Genomic DNA, 23,425 nt, shown 5'->3' with positions numbered 1-23,425 from the left:
CTACTTCCAGAGTTCCAGTCTGAAAGCCTTCAGGACTGACTTCATAGGCCTAATTTCTTAAAGCTTTCCAAATCTAACAGACAGATATTCAGAAGAAACATTGCCAACTGTTTGGCAGGGGCCTTTGACATCTGGGGTTTTTTTTTTTCCTTGAAAACTTTAATTTTTATTATGGACAACAAATACCATAAATTGCTTTTCTATTTTTAAAAAATTTTATTATTGGAGTATACTTGCTTTACAATGTTGTGTTAGTTTATGCTTCACAACAGTGTGAATCAGCTAGCTATCAGTTCACTTCAGTCACTCAGTCATGTCCGACTCTCTGTGACCCCATGGACTGTAGCACTCCAGTCCTCCCTGTCCATCACCAATTCCCAGAGTTTACTCAAACTCATGTCCATTGAGTCGGTGATGCCATCCAACCATGTCATCCTCTGTCGTCCCCTTCTCCTCCTGCCTTCAATCTTTCCCAGCATCAGGGTCTTTTCCAATAAGTCAGCTCTTCACATCAGGCGGCCAAAGTATTGGAGTTTCAGCTTCAACATCAGTCCTTCCAATGAACACCCAAGACTGATCTCCTTTAGGATGGACTGGTGGACCTCCTTGCAGTCCAAGGGACTCTCAAGAGTCTTTTCCAACACCGCAGTTCAAAAGCATCAATTCTTCAGTGCTCAGCTTTCTTTATAGTCCAACTCTCACATCCATAAATGACTACTGGAAAAAACATAGCCTTGACTAGATGGACCTTTGTTGGCAAAGTAATGTCTCTCCTTTTTAATATACTGTCTAGGTTGGTCATAACTTTTCTTCCAAAGAGTAAGCATCTTTTAGTTTCATGGCTGCAGTCACCATCTGCAGTGATTTTGGAACCCCCCCAAAATAAAGTCTGTTTCCACTGTTTCCCCATCTATTTCCCATGAAGTGATGGGACCAGATGCCATGATCTTCGTTTTCTGAATGTTGAGCTTTAAGCCAACTTTATCACTCTTCTCTTTCACTTTCATCAAGAGGCTCTTTAGTTCTTTTTTACTTTCTGCCATAAGGGTGGTGTCATCTGCATATGTGAGGTTACTGATATTTCTCCCAGCAATCTTGATTCCAGCTTGTGCTTCATCCAGCCCAGCGTTTCTCATGATGTACTCTGCATATAAGTTAAAGAAGCAGGTAACAGTATACAGCCTTGACATACTCCTTTTCTATTTGGAACCAGTCTGTTGTTCCATGTCCAGTTCTAACTGTTGCTTCCTGACCTGCATACAGATTTCTCAAGAGGCAGGTCAAGTGGTCTTGTATTCCCATTTCTTTCATTGGAAGAGTAGCACTGACATATATACACTACCATGTGTAAAACAGATAGCCAGTGGGAAGTTGCTGTATAGCACAGGTAGCTCAGTTCACTGCTCTGTGATGATCTAGAGGGGTGTGAATGGGGAGGTGGGTCAGCTATATGTATACATATATCCCTTCCCAGTTGAGCCTCCCTCACACCCATCCTCCACCTCTCTTCAAGATATCTTTCTCATTAAACAAGTGGATTCTTTGATAAATGATGCAGCATTAACTGGTTAGGTATTTGGGAAAATTGTTAAATCATCATTTTAAAAAAGTCAATACTTCTAAAGTGTTAAATGTGAAATTATGAAATAGTGAAAAAATAGAAAAAGATCTGATGAAAAGATATTCTAGTTTTTAGAATGCTGTTTCTTTCATGCCTTAAAAGCTAAGGAAGAAACTATAAAATACTGATAGATTCAGATCCATAAGTTTTTTTTTTTTTTAACTTTTCCACTGATTCAGACATTTCAGATTAAGCCAAAAATAAAGTTGAAAAGATATTTTGGTATTTCTAGTAAAAAATATTTAATATTCTAAATAGAGATAGTGCTTTTTTTCCATAAATAAGAATTACTCAAACTCACCACAGTCCTTTGCTCATTCATACACTGGTCACAGGGCTAAAATCATTAATAATAGTAATAGGAAATAAAACAGTACAATTACTGTAACTAACATCTATTGAGCATTTCCCCTGAACCAGGTAGTTTCTCACTGCTTAGGTTTGTTAACTCACTTAAATTTTCCAACAAACTTTTGAGGGAGGTACTCTTATTTTCTCCATTTTTATGATTGAGGACATTAAGGGAAAGGAAGGCCTTTATGTAATCTCCCCAGAGTTACTCAGCGAGGAAGTGGCAGAACCGGAATTCAAACCCAGGCTTTCTTGCTTTAGATTGTGTGCCCCTTCATCTCTTCCCTCAAGAAGCAAGAATAAATTTTTAAAAGAAGTGATACTATTGGACAATACATGTATGCATTAATCAACCTTATTAATACACTAAAAATAATAACAGTAAGGACATGTCATCTTTGCTAAATGGACAATATTCTAAAATGTAATACCAACAAAAGCAAGCATGTAAGGAGATGCTTCAGCAAAATTATAAACAAGTTCAGGTTCAGTTTATAAATATCTGCAATAAGTCTTAAATTTGAACATATTTTTTAAAAAAAATTTTTGATTTAAAAATTTATTTTAAGGCAATATTCAATGATTTACATAAAAATACATGTTCAAGGATAATCATCCCAGTGATAACTCTTTGTTTCCAGAATGTTGTATCATATAATATATAGAAAGTATAGAAAATTAAATAATAAAACCCACCCAACCCTACATTTTTATTCAGTGTGTTTGTTTTTCATCCTTTAAAAAGTGTTATAATCAGTAAAAGGCCAATCTTATTTCAAAATAATTATGAGCAGACAAAATGGTGGGTAGAGGAATTTTGTTTGATTTTTATTCTCCTCTGTGATTTTATGCATTTGCAAAATTTTCTCTTGGAATATGTATTATAATAAAAATGTGACTAAATTTTTTTCCCCCTCCACGCAGGTTGTGGGATCCTAGTTCCCCTGCCATCAAAGCCAGGACCTGTGCAGTGGAAGAGCAGAGTCCTAACCACTGGATCACCAAGGAATTCCCAAGAATTTTTACATACATTTTTTCCCTTTGGGTTTCCAGAAAACATGAATAGAGAACATACATTTATTTGTACTTCCTGTTTAAAACCCTACTGAAATGAAAGAAAATGCATATCCACATTTTAAAAGAATCAAACTGCATCATACTGGAAAACAAACAAACAAAAAAACCCTGAGATCAGTACACTAAAATTTTTGAGAAATTCCTGGAATGTTAAAAATAGATACAATTGTAAACACACACAGACAGACACACAGATATAGACAGGCAAACACAGACACACTCACAGACACACACAGCAGCTGCACAACCACATATCCTAGCTTGTGATTAAAAAGCTTTAAAGAACTTAGAGAAATGATCAAAGCAATTACTTTACATAGATGATTAACCTCAAATTAATTAATTGATTTTAATGCTTTAGCTGCCTTTCCTGTAAATGCAGAGCAGCTAACAGCAGCAATCTTCATGCTCCCAGCATGAAGCCCTCCAAATTCGCTTCTAGAAACAGTAGGTGGTCTGCTCAAGAGAAGCTCAACCTGAAAGTACTGGAGCCCCAGGGAGAAGCAGAGCAGAGCCTCTGATCCTTCACTTCTCCCCAATAAAAACCAAGAAAGAACACAACATTAAAACAAGGAAAGATGGCTGTACTTAGAGATGGATAAACAGAACAACAACAACAACAAAAATAGTCCACCTCAAAATAAGGCTGTCCAATCTGCAATTTGGGGAATGTCGGGATAATAGCCTGTTTGTCCCCATATCTTTCTCTTACCAAGTAGGCTAACTGTTGTCCCCAGGCCCTTCATTGCATAGGATAATACACTTTGCAAAGAAGAAAAGGATTGCACTAACAGACCTTTCAACTGCCCATGAAGCCCACACCAGCTGTGTGTATCAATCAGTCTAGACAGCGGTGTCCAAACCTAATCTTGTATGAGACACCCAGGAGCCTGTTAAAAATGGAGATTCCTGAACGTGATCCTTAATATTGGGATTCAGCAGGTCTGACGTAAAGCCCCAGAAGGTGCCTTTTAACAAGCATGCCAGCTAATTTTGCAGATGGTCAGCTTATGATTTAGACAAAAACAAGCTAACAAGTAAATAAACAACAAGACATAAAATGAAACTTTGGCATAAATAAACAGATAATTTCTTCGGGACCAAGATTGACCTGAAATTGAGTTCCTTTATCATCTGGATCCTGTTTTTCACTTGTGAATGTGGATGATCAGAGCCTTTACCTAGTTTTCATTGATCTCAAGGATTGACAAGATGTTATTTGCAAAGACACTTGGTGGTTAAGCCATTTCATCAGCTTTGCACAAAGCTTTGTTTTTTTTTCCCTAATTATCAGTTTGTGAATAATCCTAACTAATTATTCCATGTTGACCCATAGTATAAGTGATTATAGCATTGTATGAGAAGAGTGACAAATATCCTGATGCTATCACAGTGATTTGCATAATTATTTTTTAATTTTACCTAGCATGCCAAAACATGTACTGTGACACATCAAAGATGTCCAGACATTTTGCCACATGTACCCTGGGACAAAACCTCCTCTGGCTCAGAAGTACTGCTGTAACACACAGTAAATTATTCTCAAGTTTTGGGAGGGGGCACAAACAAAGAAATGAAAATAAAAACTGGCTGGTAAAGTGTTTCTGGTTTTGTGATGCCTAAGGAATATGAAACAAAATTTGCAATAATACTATTGCCAAACATGAGAACAGATGATCAAAAGTGCCACATGATAGAATATCTGGACCTTGGGCAAGTGACTTGGTGTCTATTTCCTCATCTCTAAGAATGGACAACAGTAATACTATCTCACAGGGTTAATTGTAGAGATTATTTTAAGTACATAGAGGAGTCACTGGAATGTAGCAAAGCACTTATTAAATGCCGTCAGTATTATTACTGTTATTATTTTCTTGTTTGAGTAGGGTAGTATAACAGTTAATAATTCTAAATAATTTAATCAAAGCGGGGGCTTCCCTGGGGGCTCAGTGGTAAAGAATCCGCCTGCTAATGCAGAAGATACAGGTTCAATCCCTGGTACAGGAAGATCCCTGATGCTGCGGAGCAACTGAGCCCAAACACCGCAACTGTTGACTCAGTGCTCTAGAGCCTGGGAACTGCAGCTTCTGAGCCCACATGCTGCAGCTATTGAAGTCTGTGTGCCCTAGAGCCCATGCTCTGAAACAAGAGAAGCCACTGCAATGAGAAGCCCTCGAACTGCAACTAGAGAGTAGCCTTTACTTGCCACAATTAAAGACTGTGCAGCAATGAATACCCCACACAGCCAAAAATAAATAAATTATTTAAAAATTTAATCAAACCAGATTTTAGAGAATAGTGACTATAGAGAGTCCTGTTTTGAAAAATAGCGTACCCCCCCTTAAATTTTTGGTAGAATAAGTGGAAAGTGAATTTTATTGGTAATTTTGCAGGTGTGTGTATATGTTATATAATTTAGATTTTGTTAATTTCAAAAAAGGACTTCCCTCGTGGCTCAGATGGTAGTCTGCCAGCAATGCGGGAGACCCGGGTTAGAACCCCAGGTCAGGAAGATCCCGCTGAGAAGGAAATGGCAACCCACTCCAGTACTCTTGCCTGGAAAATGCTATGCATGGAGAAAAGCACATCAAATTGTTTATAACACCTATCTGCACTATAAACAATAAAAAGAAGGATAGGAGTGAACTTTTTTTAGATATGTAGAATTAGAAATAAACCTTGTCTATTTCTAGTATTTTAGAGCTGTCCAGTCATTAGTAAGGCTCAGTGGTAAAGAATCCATCTGCCAATGCTGGAAACCCAGGAGACCTGGGTTCTGTCCCTGGGTGGGGAAGATCCCTGGAGGAGGAAATGGCAGCCCACTCCAGTATTCTTGCTTGGGAAATCCCAAGGCCAGAGGAGCCTAACAGGCTGTAGTCCACGGGGTCCTAAAGACCTGGACATGACTGAGCGACTGAGCATGCAGTCATTAGCAATCTACGTTTTAAAAGCAAACTCCGTTTTCACTTCGGCATTCCAATGAAAGCTAGCGGTAACACTTCAGACGCTCATTGTTAAGAGGACATGAGTGAATTTGTGTTTCATCTATGGGAATCATTCTTTGGAAATTTTATCAGATGCTGGGAGACTGAATATTCTTCAATTCAATGTCTGTGAAGCAGTCTCTGGCATCTTGAAGATTATGCCTCTAAGAAAAATAAAGAAAAAGACTTTGTCTCAAACGAAGGTGTTTACACACAGAAAAATATTAAAGAAAACTAGTTTTTTTTTTTTTTTTTTTAATGCCTGGATCCAAAAATATAAAGATCCAAAAAAATTTTGACCTAGAGATTTCTGTTGGAGTAGAACCTCTCTCCGCCCCCGCGCCCCACAGGCACAGAATTAGTACAGTGGTTAAAGAGAAAGGCAATCAGAACTTTAGAGATGTAGGTACTGTTCAGCTCAGAGTCATGGATGGGGAATCCACCTGGCCTCCGAAACCTTTAACCACGCTGTTCCGGTCTCAGCGGCTGGTGGTCAGCCCGCGTCTGCACAGGAAGGAAAGTTCGGACACTCCTCAACGACCCAGGGTGCCCCTAGAGACAAGGCATCGGGACGTGGGACAGAGTGGAGGGAGGCAGAGACAGTACGAGTTGCGGGTGGCAGCAGCGGCGCTCCGGATCCGTCGCCCTCGGGTTCCCTTGAGCTGCGGGACAGAGTGACTCGGAAGAGGAGCGCAAGCGCCTTCCTGCCGCTCCAGCAGCCGCGCGGGGGGCGCGCGCGCATCCACCTGGCGCAGGGCCAGCGAGCTAAAGCCGGGACTCTAGCAGCTCAGCCTGAAGTACCGACCAAAGCGAGAGCCTCCGAGAGGCAAGACTCAACCCCAAACGCACGCGGTGCGGACAGCCTGGTCCAGGGCATCCCAGCCGGTAGCCTCGAACCCGACTCGCAGTTGCGCCGTGTTCCCAGTGACAAGTTTGCCTCGCGCCGGCCAAGTTGCGAGTGTGGAGCTTATCCCGGGCTCCGGGAAGAATGTTCCAGTTCCTGGCTCGGGCTGGTCTGGGTATGGCCGGGCCAGGGGCCTCGCTGCATTTCTGGGGGTGGCTGTTGCTCGGCTGCTGCATTCTCGCCGGAGCCCAGGTAAGAGCCAGTGCCCGGAGGCACCTGCTTCCCGGAGCCACCCACCGGAACCCGGCGTTAGGGCCGAACGCCGGGACTTGGCTGAGGCCAAGGTGCGCGCATCCTTACACATCCACGCACTAACGCACACAGAGGCAGACAGACAGACAGACAGACACGCACACACAGAGGTGCACCCGGCAAATTTGACAGGCATATAGTGGAGCTGCAGAGATATCCTTTAGGCGAATGATGTCCTGGGGTGGTATTCCGGCCAGCATCTTGGCATCTGCTGTCAGAGGATATTTAGGAACCACGGCTTTTTGGATCGGTAGAGTGAGATTGAGAGGTGAGGAACTTTTCTTACTGTTAGATTTCTTGGTTCCCTGTTTAATTAAATTGTTTTTTGTCTGCTGGCAATTTACCGTCCGTTTTGAGAACTTAAATTTCTAGGGTTGTTTGAGACCACTGCCTGAAAGGATAACTGGATCTCGCTAATACAGAATCATGCATCATTAAAGCGAGGAAACTAGATAGAAAAATATACGTAACTTGTTAAAGTTGAGTTGTTCGTTTTTAAAATAAGTGGCAATTGTCATTTTCGGACTGCTAGTATCCTTCAGAGAGTTTCTGGGTGATCTTTCACAAAGGAGCCTCTCTAATGTACAAGTCATAATTCATCCTCACATTGTTTTGAATCAAATAAATTATAGGATTTACACTGAGCTTTTCAGATGAGCTAGAAAGAGATGCTTGTAGTGTTGAGTGGAATGCAGTTTAAGGGCCCTGTGACCGAATGACTCAAACCAACGTTATTTCTCTCTTTTGTGCGGAAGGGGGCGCATTTGACCGTCAAATAAAGCCCCCAATTAGTTAAGGCATTATGCACGGATACTGTCTAAACTTAATACTATGTTCTTGGTTTTCAAACGGCCAGTTAAAATTTCAGTTATTCTAAACGTGCAGTTTTTTTGGTTTTTTTTTTGCCCTGCTGATATGACCAGGATAGTTCACGTGAAATAAATCTGTTAAAAAAAAAAAATCAAACGAGGTACGCTGTCATTGAGCAATTAAATTGTCAATGAATGCTCAAAAGTAGAGTATGCTCATACATGAAAAATTTCACCCAGATAACAGAAAGAATGTGAAAGAATGAAAAAAACTAAGAATTTGGTGACAGTGATAGAACTCGGGTGATCTCTAATGTTTCTGTCTCATAAGGTATTTGGATAATGTGCTTGAAAACGCAGCTTCCTTATATAAGGGGCAAATGACTTCTAACCATTTATTTTATTCAATGTCCCAGATTAATTTTTCTAAGGAAATGGAGAGACATTGTTTAACACAACAAAGAAAAAAAATCACTATGCTACCATGGGAAGGATATTTCCTTTTAGCTTTAGAAAACTCAGGACATTGAACACTTTTTCTATAATTTTAAGTCAAAGCTTCTCAACGTTTTGGGCCATGTAAGTCTTTGTTATGGGAACTGATTTGTCCGTTGTAGGATATTTAGTAGAATCTCTGTCCTCTTTACACTAGATCCAGTTGCAACCCCCTACCCCTGCCCGGCTGTGACAACCAAAAATGTGTCCAGATACTGCCCATGGTCCTTTGGGAGGCAGAATTGCCTCTGGTTGAGACCCGTTGCTTAACAATGATTTCCATTTATGTTTATAGATTGAGTTATGTAAAATGACAGTTTGTGATAATATTTACATTTTTGGCACTTTAAACAAAATTTGAAGGTTACATTAAAGAGATTTGCATAGACACATTGACACCTTGTTTGGTCTTCAGTTTCTTCATTCCCAGCCAAGACATATATTTAAAAGTTTTAATATATTGATAGAACAACAGAGGGAACTCATCTAAGCAGAATTAGCTTGTGGCTTGTATATAATAAATGCTTAGTATCTGGGAAACACTGGATTGCATTACAAAATAGATAACATAGGCCAGTTCTTTCAGTTGTTTTGAATAACTCTGTGGTCTTTAGTTGGTGAAGCTACCCCCCACCCCCTCCTTTCCCTCAGATCAGTTCAGAGGCCATGAATTCATGCATCCAGCATCATTGCAGAGCCCAGCAATACATTTCCCAGTCACATTTTCACATGGCAATGAGGACGACTGTATTAATGTCTGTAATTTTTCTTTACTGTTAGTGAATCCTGGAAACAGACTGAGAATAGGGGTACAGATGTTTATTGGAGGGTAATGCCTGAGAAAGATAACAGGGTGAGGAAGCAGGGTTGCACAAGGAGAGTCTCAGACTGGGATGCAAGCCTGACAAAGTCTTGGCCAACCCCATGGAGAAGTAGTAAGCAGTTTGGAATCCCCTATGACAATTAGCATGGTGGCTTTGGGTGTTAGCTTCTCCATAAGGTACCACCTTTGGAGTGGTATCACTCCATTGACTAAGGTAATTTGTATTTCTTTCATTCCAAGAAAATCTGTCTTTTTTGAGCCCGCAGGGAACTCAAGTCTCTAATTATTTACTCCAGTTTTAATTTAAAAAAATGTCATTCTATTCTAAGGGGCAGAGGTGGCTGTTCTGGATACGAATTATACAGTGGAACTCATATCTGGTCACAAAGCTGGAGAGAAGAGAGCTGCTGGCAAAGCATATATCTAAAAGAGTTGGGTGTTTCTAGAACTCTCCTGTCTTAGTCACTGACAAGCAGAATTCAATAAACATAATCTCTTAATCCTTTAACTGCAACTTTTTATCACTATATGAGTGGAAGAGTGTTATATCTTTAAAGGTCAGAGTCTTGAGATTGGGCTATCCTGTATATTAATATTTTAGGCTGTAGGCAGCATTCTTTCACAAAAGATGCAGAGCCAGCTTGACTAAGCATGGGCAACAGAGCACAAAGGTTAAAGAAAAAGAAACAGATCCACTATGGAGTCAGATGTGTTCTTCCCTATTACAAATGGTCCTTTGCACAGGAAACATTGCTAAAATGTATTTTTCTAAATGTACTGCTTTGTTTTGGATGTAGTTGTTGCTTTTGGAGTAACAGACACTGAATATGAAAACTGCTCTTTTGGTTTAAATACACTGTGATTTTTAATGTCCCTTTATGGTAAAGAACACGTGTTTCCAAAACATAGGTGGAAGAGAAAACAATATAAAAGATGAACATTTTCTTACTTTCACTTGATGAAATAACTAAAGATCAATTTAACAGATCATCAGTTAGCACATGCTAATCAAACTTACCTCCTGGTTAAACCGGCCACATTTTTTTTTTTAGAACAAAATTATCTTTAGAAGCTGTAGTTTACATGACGATTATGTTCCTGAAAAGGTTATCCCAGTAAAAAGGCTACATCTGTACAAAAGGAAACAAAAATAAATGTGTTCAGGTAAAAACAGTACACAGTGTGATTTGAAATGTCCGTGTTTAATAACTGAGGTCAGATTTCTTTCAATCAAATTTATAGTTCTGAAACTTGGTCATGGGTTACCCAGTGTTTTCTGGGATTAAAGTAAAAGAAAGTAACTATTGAATTGGAAAAACAGCCAGGAAAAACAAAACAAAAAACCAAAACAATTTGAATGGTGCCTGACTGTTTCTAGAGAATATTGGAAGAAGTCAGGTTTTCCTCCCTGCCCACTCAGGTGACTCATCTCTTTCCATTTTGTTCTCCCTTTTTGATAAGGGAGATTTTATGGCAAACTTTTAGTGTAGCTGCCTTTAACTCACAATCTGCATTGTGTTAGTCTATTAGCTAAATGATGGTGTGTATCCCAATCCAAAAAATTCATTTTGATTATTTTCTCCTTTCATGTTAAAATAAATGTGAACTCGCTAAGTTGTATCCGACTCTTTGCAACCCCATGGACTTTGCTCATCAGACTCCTCTGTCCATGGGATTTCCCAGGCAAGAATACTGGAGTGGGTTGCTATTTCCTTCTCCAGGGGATCTTCCAGACCCAGGGATCAAACTTGTGTCTCTTGCGTTGGCAGGCAGATTCTTTACCTCTAGCCACAGGGAAGCCCATGAATACTATGCAGAAATATTTAAGACTATATACCTATTTACTTATCTACTCTGCATTACCTGATTTCAAGCTTTATTACAAAACTACCGTAATCAAAACTGCAGAATTCTGGCATAAAAACAGGCACATAGACCAATGGAGCAGAATCAAGAGCCCAGAAATAACTCTTTGACAAGAGAGCCATGAATACCTACTGGGGAAAGGACAGTCTCTTCAATAAATGGTGTTAGGAAAATGGGATTCATATACAAATGAATAAAATTAGATCCCCATTTTATACTACTCACAAAAATTAACTCCAAATGGATTAATGACTTAAATTTAAGACTCTAAACTTACTAGAAGAAAACAGGGGTAAAGTTTCTTGACATGGATCTTGGCAGTTATTTTTTGGATATAACATCAAAATGCAAGCAACAAAACAGAAAATAAACAACCGGGATGACCTCAATCTAAAAAGCTTCTGCACAGCAAAAGAAATAATAGGTACATGAAAAGATTCTCAACATGATTAATAATGAGGGCAATATACCTCAAAACCGAAATGAGGTATCCACCTCACACTTGTTAGAATGGCTATCATCAAAAAGACAAGAGACAAGATTTGGAGAGGATGAGGAGAAAAGGGAACACTTGTGCACTATTGGTGGGAATGTAAATTTTTAAAACCACTCTGGAAAAAGTATAAGTTCCTCAAAAAATAAAAATAGAACTACTGTATGATCTGGCAGTCTCACTTCTAGATAATACCCAAAGGGAATGAAATCACTATCTCAAAGGTTAGGTGTCCCTCTTGTTTATTGCAGCATTGCTTACAATTGCCAAGACATGGGAACAATCTAAGTGTCTGTGAAGGGATGGATAAATAAAGAAAATGTGATGCGCACACACAGAGGAATATGATTCATCCATAAAGAAGAGGGAAATCTTTCCTTTTGTGCAACATGGATTGACTTTAAGGCCATTATTCTTAGTGAAATAAGTAAGAGACAAATACTGTATGTTCTCATTTGTATGGAACCTAAAAAGGCTGAACTCAGAGAGAGTAGAATTAGTGGCAGCCAGGCCTTGGGGAGTGGGAGAAATGAGGGGACATTGGTCAAAGGGTTTAAACTTCTAGCTATAGGGTGACTGAGTTCTGGGGATCTAGTGTGTAATATGGTGACTATAATTAACTGTACTTTATTATATACTCAAAAATTGTTGAGAGAGTAGATCTTAAATGTTATCATCACACACACGTTAAAGGTAATTATGGGGGGGAGGTGTTAGCTAATCTTATTGTGGTAGTCATTTCACAATATGTAAATGTATCAAATCATCTACATAGTACACCGTAAACTTAATTTATGTTGTCTGTAAGTAATACCTCAATAAAACTGAGGGAAAAAAGGCAAAAATTCAACTAGAAACCATTTGGAGTAACTCTCTTATTTCATAGATGAGTAAACCAAAACCCCCAAACATGGAATGATTGTCCAGTTTCACTGGTAATTTTTCAGTAGAGCTAAAAAGAATCTTCTAGTCCATTTCTCCTTTTTATGTGCCATAATTGACATATTGTAAGCCATGGACGGAGGAGCCTGGTAGGCTGCAGCCCATGGGGTTGCAAAGAGTCGGACATGACTGAGCAACTTCACTTTCACTTTTCACTTTCATGCATTGGAGAAGGAAATGGTAACCCACTCCAGTATTCTTGCCTGGAGAATCCCAGGGACGGGGGAGCCTGGTGGGCTGCCGTCTGTGGGGTTGCACAGAGTCGGACACAACTGAAGCGACTTAGCAGCAGCAGCAGCAGCAAGAGGACTAATAAAATGCTGGGTCTTTGTAACATTCCAGGAAATTTTCAATATGTTTATTATTTTTTCTGATTATATTACATAGGGTGACCTAATTAAAATTTTCTATAACTTTTTAATTTTTTAAAAATGGGTTTTTTTTCCTTTAGGCTAAGCAGGTAAAATATGATTATTCTCAAATCTTATACATTGATGGATTATGAATTTTGATTCAGATAAAGAACTATTTCTTTAGAACTAGTTCTATAAAGAACTATATCAAGGTAGCTTGGTATCAAAGTAATTTTTAATTATATTAGAAGGTGAAATAATGAAAGATTGTGTCATGGCTTAAAAAAATAGTGGCATGTGTTTCTCTGTTTGTATTTTGTTCATATCTACAGCTGGATTCTGATGGCACCATCACTATAGAGGAGCAGATTGTCCTTGTGCTGAAAGCTAAAGTGCAGTGTGAGCTCAACATCACAGCCCAGCTCCAGGAAGGAGGTAAAGATGCAGAAGAAACTGTGCCCCCCGTGTGTCCCACCCAAATCCTCACAAAGATTGTGAATCTCCTCCTTACTGAGTGTTAGGGAGTTTCTCATCAGTCATTCCATGTTTGTGTGTGGAGAGGTGTGTGGCAGAATAACGCTATTTTCATCTCTTTCACCATCATCTCTTCCCTCCCTGTGGATGAGTGACTTGCCTGGTTTGTGAGTTTGGGAATAGACCAGGCAGGTATATGCCAGCCTCTTCCTCAGACATGTCTTTGGGATCCGTCTGTTTGCAGAGAGCATGCATATTGTTTTGCCCTTGACTGTGCAGTAAGCTTCAAGGAGCTTCAAGGTGTTCATCTGCAGTTTTAGTAGGTAAAATTCAAAGGAGTCAATAGGCAAGCCGACTGATGCATACATAGACTATGTTCTCCAAAAACTTTCTTCTCAATAAAGTGATTATTTTATCTTCATCTGCCGACTCCTTATGTAATTTTTCAATTAGTTCCAAGTGGTAAACTATAAAAACAAAGCTACAAAACTGCTGACAAGTTTGTGGTGATGTTGGTGGTCTCAGGCGTCTCTCCTGTTGCAGCTGGGGACCTGTGGTTTGTGTTCCTTGGGGTCTGGTGGTCACTCACAGTTCTCATTAGGGCCATTGGATAAAGTCATTTACTGAATTGAGTAGTATGAAAATTACAATGTTGTAAATAGGGAAATGCCTTGTCTTGATAGTTGAATGATTCAGAGACATTTTTTTAAAAACAGAGGTGGTGTTTACTGAGTTCCCTAAATCTGCATGCAGTAGATGATGTCCTTAAAGCTGTGCTTTAAAAAGATATGTGATTGATTTTGCAGTTGGTTATGATCAGAGAATGTGGTCTGCATGATATTAATTTTCAAAAATGTGCTGAGACTTACTTGCTTCTATTGGGGTCAATTTTGATAAATGTTTCATGTGGTCTTCAAAAGAATGTGTACTGTTCGGTTTCTGAGCACAGTGTTTTATAATATCCACTAGGTTAAGCTTATTGGTTGTGTGGCTCATGTATTCTGTATCTATGAGTTCTCATCTATTTGACTTATTCTTTTCTGATATATATATCTTAAAATAGCCTACAATGATGATGAACTTTTTGCTTCATATATTTAGAAAATATGTTATTGGGTGTATACAAATTGAGAAATGTTATATTTCCTGGTAAGTCAAACCTTCTATTGATGTGAAGCATCTTTCTTTGTTTCTACTTTACTTTTTGCTTTAAATACTAACTAAATACTAAAATTATTATATTAAAATAACAATATTTAATAAATAACTTAGTTCTTTCTCTCTTGTTTGATATTTGCCTTGCACACCTTTTTCCATCCTTAAAAATCTTTAATTATGGTACAATGCACATAATATTAAACTAATCATCTTAAATATTTTAAGCATACAGCTCAGTAATGTTAAGTATATTCACATTGTTATGTTAAACTAATAGCCGGAAATTTTTCGTTTTGCAAAACTGACACTCTAACTCAGCAATTCCTTATCTTTTCCTATTTATTTATTAAACTTCTCTGTGTACTTATACTTCGGGAGTTTCATTTATAAACAAGACACAGGTGGGATTTTTCTTGTTATCCATTTTGATAGACTTTGTCTATAATTAAAGAATTTAGCCAATTGCATTAATTATGATTATGAATACACTGTATTTGAATTTACCATCTGTCTGGGCTTTTCATTTTACCAGCTCTTCCTATAATTCTTTCTACTCTCTACTTCCACCTTGTGTTGGCTTCTTTTAAATTGATTGAGGCTTTTTTCCTTATTTCATCCTCCCTCTCCCTACTAGTTTGGAAGGTATATGTTATATTTAATTCTTTAGTGATTAGCCTAGAATTTTTCATGTTATATTAAAGAAAGTTTAAAGTTATCAATAATTTCCCTCTATCAAATAGTATAAGCATTTTAAAATACCTTAACTGCTTCCAAATTATATGCTGTTATCTTAGTGTTTTATATTAAGTGTAAGTTTGTATAATTTTTCTTCTTCCTAAAATACATCTTTTTAAGAGGTTTCCTTACACTGGAATCTACTTATAATGATACTTACTATAAGTAGTATCACTACTTCTGGGCTTCCCCAGTGGTTCAGTGGTAAAGAATCCATGGGCAGTGTGGGAGATGCAAGAGATGCAGGTTCGATCCCTGGGTCAGGAAGATCCCCTGGAGGACGGCATGGCAACCCACTTCAGTATTCTTTCTGGGAAAATCCTGTGGACAGAGGAGCCTGGCAGACTACAGTCCCTAGGACTGCAAAGAGTTGACCACAACTGAAGCGACTGAGCACGCATGAACACATAGTGAACTCTGTATTTTGTTTGTTTGACAAGGTATTAATTTCAATCTCAGTCTTCAGAGATATTTTTTCTGGGCTAATGATCTTTGGATGAGAATTATTTACTTTTAGCTCCTAAAGACTTTATTTTTCCACTGTGGCTTCCATTGTTATTGTTGGAAAATTTTGTTGGTCATTAGTTTTTCTTATTAGCTCCTTTTCAGAGTTTCTCTTTGATTTTGGTGTTCCGCAATTTCATAGTGTGTCTAGGTATGGGTTCACTTGATTTCTGGAGTCTAAGGATCTGTGTCTTTATTCAGTGGTGGGAATGTTTTGTTATTTTGTCTTTGAAAATTTGCTTTTCCTCATTTTCCTATTTTCTCCTTCTGGAACTTTAAGTAGATAAATGAGGGAGCTTCTCCCATTACCCTTTGTATCTTCCTGTCTTGCATGTTTTCCTTTTCTTTGTTTTTCTACTGCTGTTTTGGTAATTTCTTCAAATATATTTTCTAATTCATCAACTCTTTTTTGAGCTTTGTCTAAAGGCTCTTTAATCCATCAAGTTAATTTTTATTATTCTGTTTTTCAGTTTTGAAGTCTATTTAATTTTGATAGTTTTTTAATCTTAAATATAATTTTAATCTTTCTTTTTTTCTCACTAGACATATTTTATATTCTGCATTTGATATTAAGATAACCATAGACTTTGCTTGTCAATACTGACTACCACACATGGGGGCTTATTTCCTTATGTGTCTAATGACTTATGATAAAGGATTTATGAGATCCTCATTTAATATCCATTCTTCTAAAAAATAGAATAAATAGAAATTTATTTCTATTTTCTGCAAGGTGCCTAGTAGAACTATTGATCTAACTCCACTTTAAACTAAGACCATATATTAGACCACACCAAAGTGTGAGAAATTTTGTGGTTAGAAATTTTCAGAGAAGAATCTTTTTCTTACTGTTACCTGTGAGAAATTTGTGTGAGAAATTTTGTGGTTAGAAATTTTCAGAGAAGAATCTTTTTCTTACTGTTACCTGTTCCACCTCTAAATGCAGCCAGCAGTGAAACATCCAGTCTCTTTCTAAAGGGTGCTTTTGTTTTTTGTTCACCCACTAAGTGATTCATCTTTTGGGAATCCTGACCTTATGTAGGAGTTTCCAGTATAGCTTCCTACTTCATCAGGTCTCAGACTAATTTTTTTTTTTTTATCAGAATACCATCAAAATCCAAGTTTTTAGCCAACAAGTCAGTAGAGGCCTCTATTGTAAGCCCCAATGTGGTGATTGCTGATCCTGTGGAATATTTTCTGGCCTCATATTTTTTAATTTGTAGCTATAAATCATGTTTAAAAAAATTTAAGTGGAGGAAAATTGCTTTACAGTGTTCTGTTGGTTTTTGCCATACAACAACACAAATCAGTCATATATATATGTACCCCCCCTCCCTCTTGAACCTCCCTCCCTAAGCCATGTTTTAAGCAAGAAAGTTTTTATATTAATTCAGCCTTTGTAGATGTCTTGCACTAGAAAAGAGTTGTCTGAATGGCTAGGCTAATAATGTCAGGAAAGGGAGTCACTAGTGTTATCTTTAAAGAACACTGACCCTGATGTCTCAAACATTTAGGTCTACTAATGAGTGGCAACATTGCCGTGAAGGTATTTATAAAGATTGTTATCTATGAGAGTTAAATGAATTATCTTTTATGAAGTCTCATGAAATTTTGAGCTGGAAGATGTCTTAGAAATTATGTAGTCTAACATGATTATCTTTAGTGTCCCTTTAACAGTTCAACAAACATATTATGTACCTACAGTGTGTTGCTTCTGTAGTGAGCACTGGAAAAAATGAATCAGATTCTATCCTTACTCCATGGAAATGATTATCTAATAGTACAGGAAGTAGACACCCCTCAGATGGTGTCTAAGTTTAACAACAGAAGTATCACAATTGTGGAACCAGTGAAAAAAAGCATCTTAATTCATCACAGAGGAATCAGAGAAAGCTTTATGGACAAGGAACCTTAAAATTAAAGGAGTAGGAATTGGATGTGTAGAGGAGGAAGTAAAAAGACATTCCATGTAGACAGAATAAGGTTGGCAAAGACAAACAACTGGGGAATCAGTAACACATCATGAGAGTTAAACATAAAAAGAGTAAATGATCTAGATGTAAACTTATATGACTTCTAAAATTTGTGAAGGTGCAACTCATGTGAAACATGTAGAGGAATAAATATTAAGAGAAAAAACATGTTCTTTGAGATCTTTCTCTATAAAATATGCTAGAATTAAATCTGGACAAACTTTGGTCTACTTTCAATGAAAAATGTCTAATTATATGTAAATTGATTCAACATTTCTTCATGTACAACTGTAAAAAGACAAATGACATTTTGAATTCACTAACTTATTTAAGTTTTCATTTAAAAATTCTCTTAAATTGAGAGATGTATATCAAAATATTTAGGAGTGAGCTGTTATACTATCTGCAACTTACTTTAAAATACTACAATGAAGATAAATTTGATAAAATATTACTAACTGTAAATTTTAAATAGTGGGTATATTATATCCTCTGTTTTATTTTGGTAAAAATTTTTATAATAAAAAGGAAGTAAAATTTTTCTTCTTTTCTATGAAAGAAAGAAAAGAAAATGTAAAAATATCTAGTTATAAAACTATTTAAGTATTTAAAAACAAAACCCCAAATATTATGATCCCAGGTTTATTTCACAATTGTATGGTCATATTATGCTATGGAAACTGTAGAACTGTAAAGAGTCAAAGTCAGATTCTCCAAATTTTAGAATGCTTTGTGTAAATATGGTTTGACAAGTTTCACTAATGATCAGTTCCTCCTGGCACACACAAAAGATTGCATGGAATGTAATTGATGGTGTTAATTTATAAAGGGAGTTTGGTGACTCATTAGGCAGTTAATTAGTTTCTTGCTAAATAATGAAAGTATTTACTCATACAGATTGTGAAATGTTGATCAAAGAGAAGATGCTAATTAAGATCTCTGTGTATTATCTGTATGAGGGCATGGTTTTCCCAGTCTTCTCAATCTTTTGTGAATGTTGATTATTCTGTTTGTCAAATAGCCAGCAGAGAAATTATTACAATCTACAGAAACATTATTTTGGGGGAGTGTTGGTTTTCTCAGTTTTGGAGTATATCTGTGTGTGTATGTGTGTGGGATTTTTTTTTTTTTAAAGAGAAATACTATTTTGTTTTTAAAAACTTAAAAAAAATGAAGTATAGTTAATCTACAATGTTGTGTTAGTTTCAGGTTTATAGCAGAGTGATTCAGTTATATCTATCTATATGTATATTTACATTATAAGTTTCCATTACAGGTTATTATAAGATATTGAGTATAAGTTCCCTGTACTATTCAAAAGGACCTAGTTATTTACCTATTTTATATATAATAGTGTGTGTATGTTAATTTCAAACTCCTAATTTATTTCTCCCTTACATCTCCTTTGGTAACCATAAGTTTGTTTTCTGTATCCAGGAGTATATTTCTGTTTTGTAAATATGTTTATCTGTATCATTTGTTTAGATTCCACACAGAAGTGATATCATATAATATTTGTCTTTCTCTGTTTGACTTATTTCAGTTAGTAAGATCATCTCTGGGTCCATCCATGTTACTTCAAATAGCATTGTTTTATACTTTTTATAGCTGAGTACTATACCAGTATATATATCTGTATAGGTGTCACATCTTTATTCATTCATTTGTTGGTGGACATTTAGGTTGCTTCTGCGTCTTGGCTTTTATAAATACTGCTGCTGTGAATATTGGGGTGCATATATCTTTTCTAATTAGAGTTTTTTTCATATTCTTTTCCATTGTAGTTTATCACAGGATATTGAATATAGCTCCTTGTGCTATACAGTTGGACCTTGTTGTTTATCTATTCTGTATATACCAATTTGCCTCTGCAAATCCCAAATGTCCAATCCACCTCTCCCTCATCCCCCTTTTCCTTTGGTAGCCACAAGTCTATTCTCCATGTCTGAGTCTGTTCCTGTTTTATAGGTAATTTCTTTTGTGTCATATTTTAGATTGTGTCACATAAGTGGTATCATATGGTATTTGTCTTTCTCTTTCTGACTGACTTCACTTAGTATGATAATCTCTAGGTTGTTGCAAATGGCATTATTTCATTCTATTTTATGTTTAAGTAGTATTCCATTACACACATGCACACACACATGTGCATACACACATACACACATATGTACATACACACACACACACACACACATATATATATATATATATATATGGGCTTCCCTTGTAGCTCAGTCTGTAAAGAATCTGCCTGCAATGCAGGAGACCTGGGTTCGAGACCCTGGGTCAGGAAGATCCCCTGGAGAAAGAAATGGAGCAACCCATTCCAGTATTTTTGCCTGGAGAATCCCATGACGGAAGAGTCTGGCAGGCTACTGTCCATGGGGTGACAAGAATCAGATAGGACTTAGCGACTAAACCACCACCATACATATATATGTGTCACATTGTCTTTATCCACTCATCTGTTGATAGATGTGTAGGTTGCTTTGATGTCCTGGCTATTGTAAATACTGCTGCTATGAACATAAGAATGCATGTAAGTTTCTGAAATATAATTTATATCTGGATATATGCCCAGGAGTGGGATTGCTAGATCAAAAGGCAACTCTATTTTTAGTATTTTGAGGAAAATCGGTACTGTTTTCCATAGTGGTTGCACCAGCTTACATTTCTACCAACAGTGTAGGAGGGTTCCCTTTCTTCCACAACCTCTCTAGCATTTATTATTTGTAGATTTTTAAAATGATGGCCATTCTGACTGGTCTGAGGTGGTACTTTGTTGTAGTTTTGATTTGCATTTCTCTAATAATTAGTGATACTGAGCATCTTTTCATGTGCCTGTTGGCCATCTGTGTGTCTTCTGTGGAGAAATGTCTATTTAGAGTTTCTGGTCATTTAAAAAATATTTATTTATTTACTTATTGGGTTTTGGTTGTGGCATGCAGGATAGTTCCCTGACCAGGGATTGAACCTGGGCGTCCTGCTTTGGGAGCATGAAATCTTAGCCTCTGGACCACCAGGCAAGTCCCTTTGCTCATGTTTTGATTGGGTTGCTATTTTCTGACATTAAGCTGTATGAGCTCTTTGTACATTGGGGATGGCATGAAGCTCCAATACTTTGGTCATCTTTTATGAAGAACCAACCCATTGGAAAACACCCTGATGCTGGGATAGATTGAAGGCAAAAGGAGAAGGGGACTGCAGAGGATAAGATGGTTACATAGCATCACATTTTCAATGGACATGAATTTAAGCAAACTCCAGGAGATATTGGAGGACAGAGGAGCCTGGCATCCTGCAGTCCATGGAGTGGCAAAGAGTCAAACATGACTTAGTGACTGAACACCAACAACAACCTTTTAGGGAACCAAAAACTATCCCTTTTAAAGCATAAGCAAAATAGCAACAGTTTTCTCTATTGCAGCTTAAAAACTGCATAATTATAGAATAAATTGATCATTGATTCAGACTTCTATGAGGACCTTAGTTCCTCACATGACCAACTCTTGGAAAATCTCATGTGACATTGAAGCACACATTTTGAAGGACAACTAGTTACAAGAACAAAAGAATATATGTCTGGGTCCATTTTATGTAGACTGCATGATAGATATCTGGGAAAGTATTGGTTTCAGAAAAATAAGTATATGTGACTTATTAGATATAAAGTAAATGGATGGGAAACCATATTGAATGCTATCAAGACAGAAAAATATTCAGGACAAAATTGATGCTTTTGAGCTGCGGTGTTGGAGAAGACGCTTAAGAGTCCCTTGGATAGCAAGGAGATCCAACCAGTCCATCCTAAAGGAAATGAGTCCTGAATATTCTTTGGAAGGACTGGTGCTGAAGCTGAAACTCCAATACTTTGACCACCTGATGGGAAGAATTGACTCATTTGAAAAGACCCTGTTGCTGGGAAAGATTGAAGGCAGGAGGAGAAGGGGACAACAAGGATGAGATGGTTGGATGGCATCACCAACTCAATGGACATGAGTTTGAGTAAACTCTGGGAATTGGTGATGGACAAGGAGGCCTGGTGTGCTGCAGTCCATGGGGTCACAAAGAGTTGGACATGACTGAGCGACTGAACTGAACTGAAGCTGGTGGAAGAGATTGATTCATTATACTCTATTTAAACAAGAAGAAAGATAAACAAAAAGTAGATCATGGTGGAAAGAAGCAGGTAAAGCAAACAAAAAGTAGGTCATGGTGAAAAGAAGTAGGTAAAGCCATGTACCAAATATGGAAGCCAGTGTGATGAGTTCCATGGTTACTAGCAGTATGTAAATCCAAGCTTTTGTTATGGAGCAAAGTGAGGCTGTTTCCAAGAAAACATTCTCTCCTGTGAGAACAGTGTGGGTGAGGGAAGATATTCTCATTTTCTTATTGCTTCAGCCATCCACAGAACAAATCAAGTATTTGTTTCCATGTGATATGGTGGACATTAGCAAGTCAATTTCAGGTTCACACTGAATTCTTTGCTGTAGATACTGGTTCCATGAGGTTCAGTTATGCTGAGTATTCAAAACCAAACAAACAACTTGACAGAATGAACGCTCTGTGTGTGTGTCTGTGTGCTCAATATATCTGACTGTTTGTAACCCCATGAACTGCAGCCATGGACTAGATGGCTGTAGACTCCATGGGCTGTAGCCATGGACTGTAGCACAATTACACTCATCTCATACGCTAGCAAAATAATGCTAAAAATTTCCCAAGCTAGGCTTCAACAGTATATGAACTGAGAACTTCCAGATATTTAAGCTGTATTTAGAAAAGGCAGAGGAACCAGAGATCAAATTGCCAACATCCGTTGGATCATATAAAAAGCAAGAGAATTCCAGAAAAACATCTACTTCTCTTCATTGACTACGCTAAAGCCTTTGTGTGGATTACAACAAACTGTGGAAAATTCTTAAAGAGATAGGAATACCAGACCACCTTACCTGTCATCTGAGAAATTTGTATGCAGGTCAAGATGTAGCAGTTAGAACTGCATATGGAACAATGGACTGGTTCCAAATCAGGAAAGGAGTACGTCAAGGCTGTATATTGTCACCGTACTTATTTAACTTATATGCAGAGTACATCATGTAAAATGCCAGGCTGGATGAAGCACAGGCTGGATTAAAGATTGCTGAGAAAAATATTAATAACCTCAGATACGCAGATGACACCACCCTTATGGCAGAAAGTGAAGAGGAACCAAAGAGCCTCTTGAGGAAAGTGAAAGAGGAGAGTGAAAAACTAGCTTAAACTCCACATTCAAAAAACGAAGATCATGGCATCTGGTCCCCTCACTTCATGGCAAATAGATGGGGAAACAATGGAAACAGTGAGAGACTTTATTTTCTTGGGCTCCAAAATCGCTGCAGATGGTGACTGCAGCCATGAAAGTAAAAGACACATGCTCCTTGGAACAAAAGCTGTGACAAACCTGGACAGCATATTAAAAAGCAGAGACATTACTTTGCTGACAAAGGTCTGTCTAGTCAAAGCTATGGTTTTTCTAGTAGTCATGCATGGATGTGAGAGTTGGACCATAAGGAAAGCTGAGCACTGAAGACTTGAGGGTTTTGAAATGTGGTGTTGGAGAAGCCTG

The 23,425-nt window shown here is 37.7% G+C and overlaps 1 protein-coding gene across 1 annotated transcript in view; it reads left to right on the top strand.

The window, feature by feature from the left end:
• Positions 1 to 6,729: 6,729 nt before the first annotated feature.
• PTH2R (parathyroid hormone 2 receptor) overlaps positions 6,730 to 23,425 on the top strand; it is an 84,610-nt gene continuing 67,914 nt past the window's right edge. The window contains exons 1-2 of the mRNA XM_005888978.3: positions 6,730 to 7,129; positions 13,303 to 13,405. Of these exons, the coding sequence (XP_005889040.2) occupies positions 7,022 to 7,129; positions 13,303 to 13,405 (211 nt within the window). The 5' untranslated portion in view covers positions 6,730 to 7,021. The remainder of the gene's footprint in view (positions 7,130 to 13,302; positions 13,406 to 23,425) is intronic.

Source organism: Bos mutus, chromosome 2 (genome assembly GCF_027580195.1).
Source record: "Bos mutus isolate GX-2022 chromosome 2, NWIPB_WYAK_1.1, whole genome shotgun sequence".
In the NCBI taxonomy this organism is placed as follows: Eukaryota; Metazoa; Chordata; class Mammalia; order Artiodactyla; family Bovidae; genus Bos; species Bos mutus.
The sequence above is the reverse complement of the archived record's forward strand: the minus strand, read 5'-3'. Positions and strand labels throughout refer to the sequence as shown.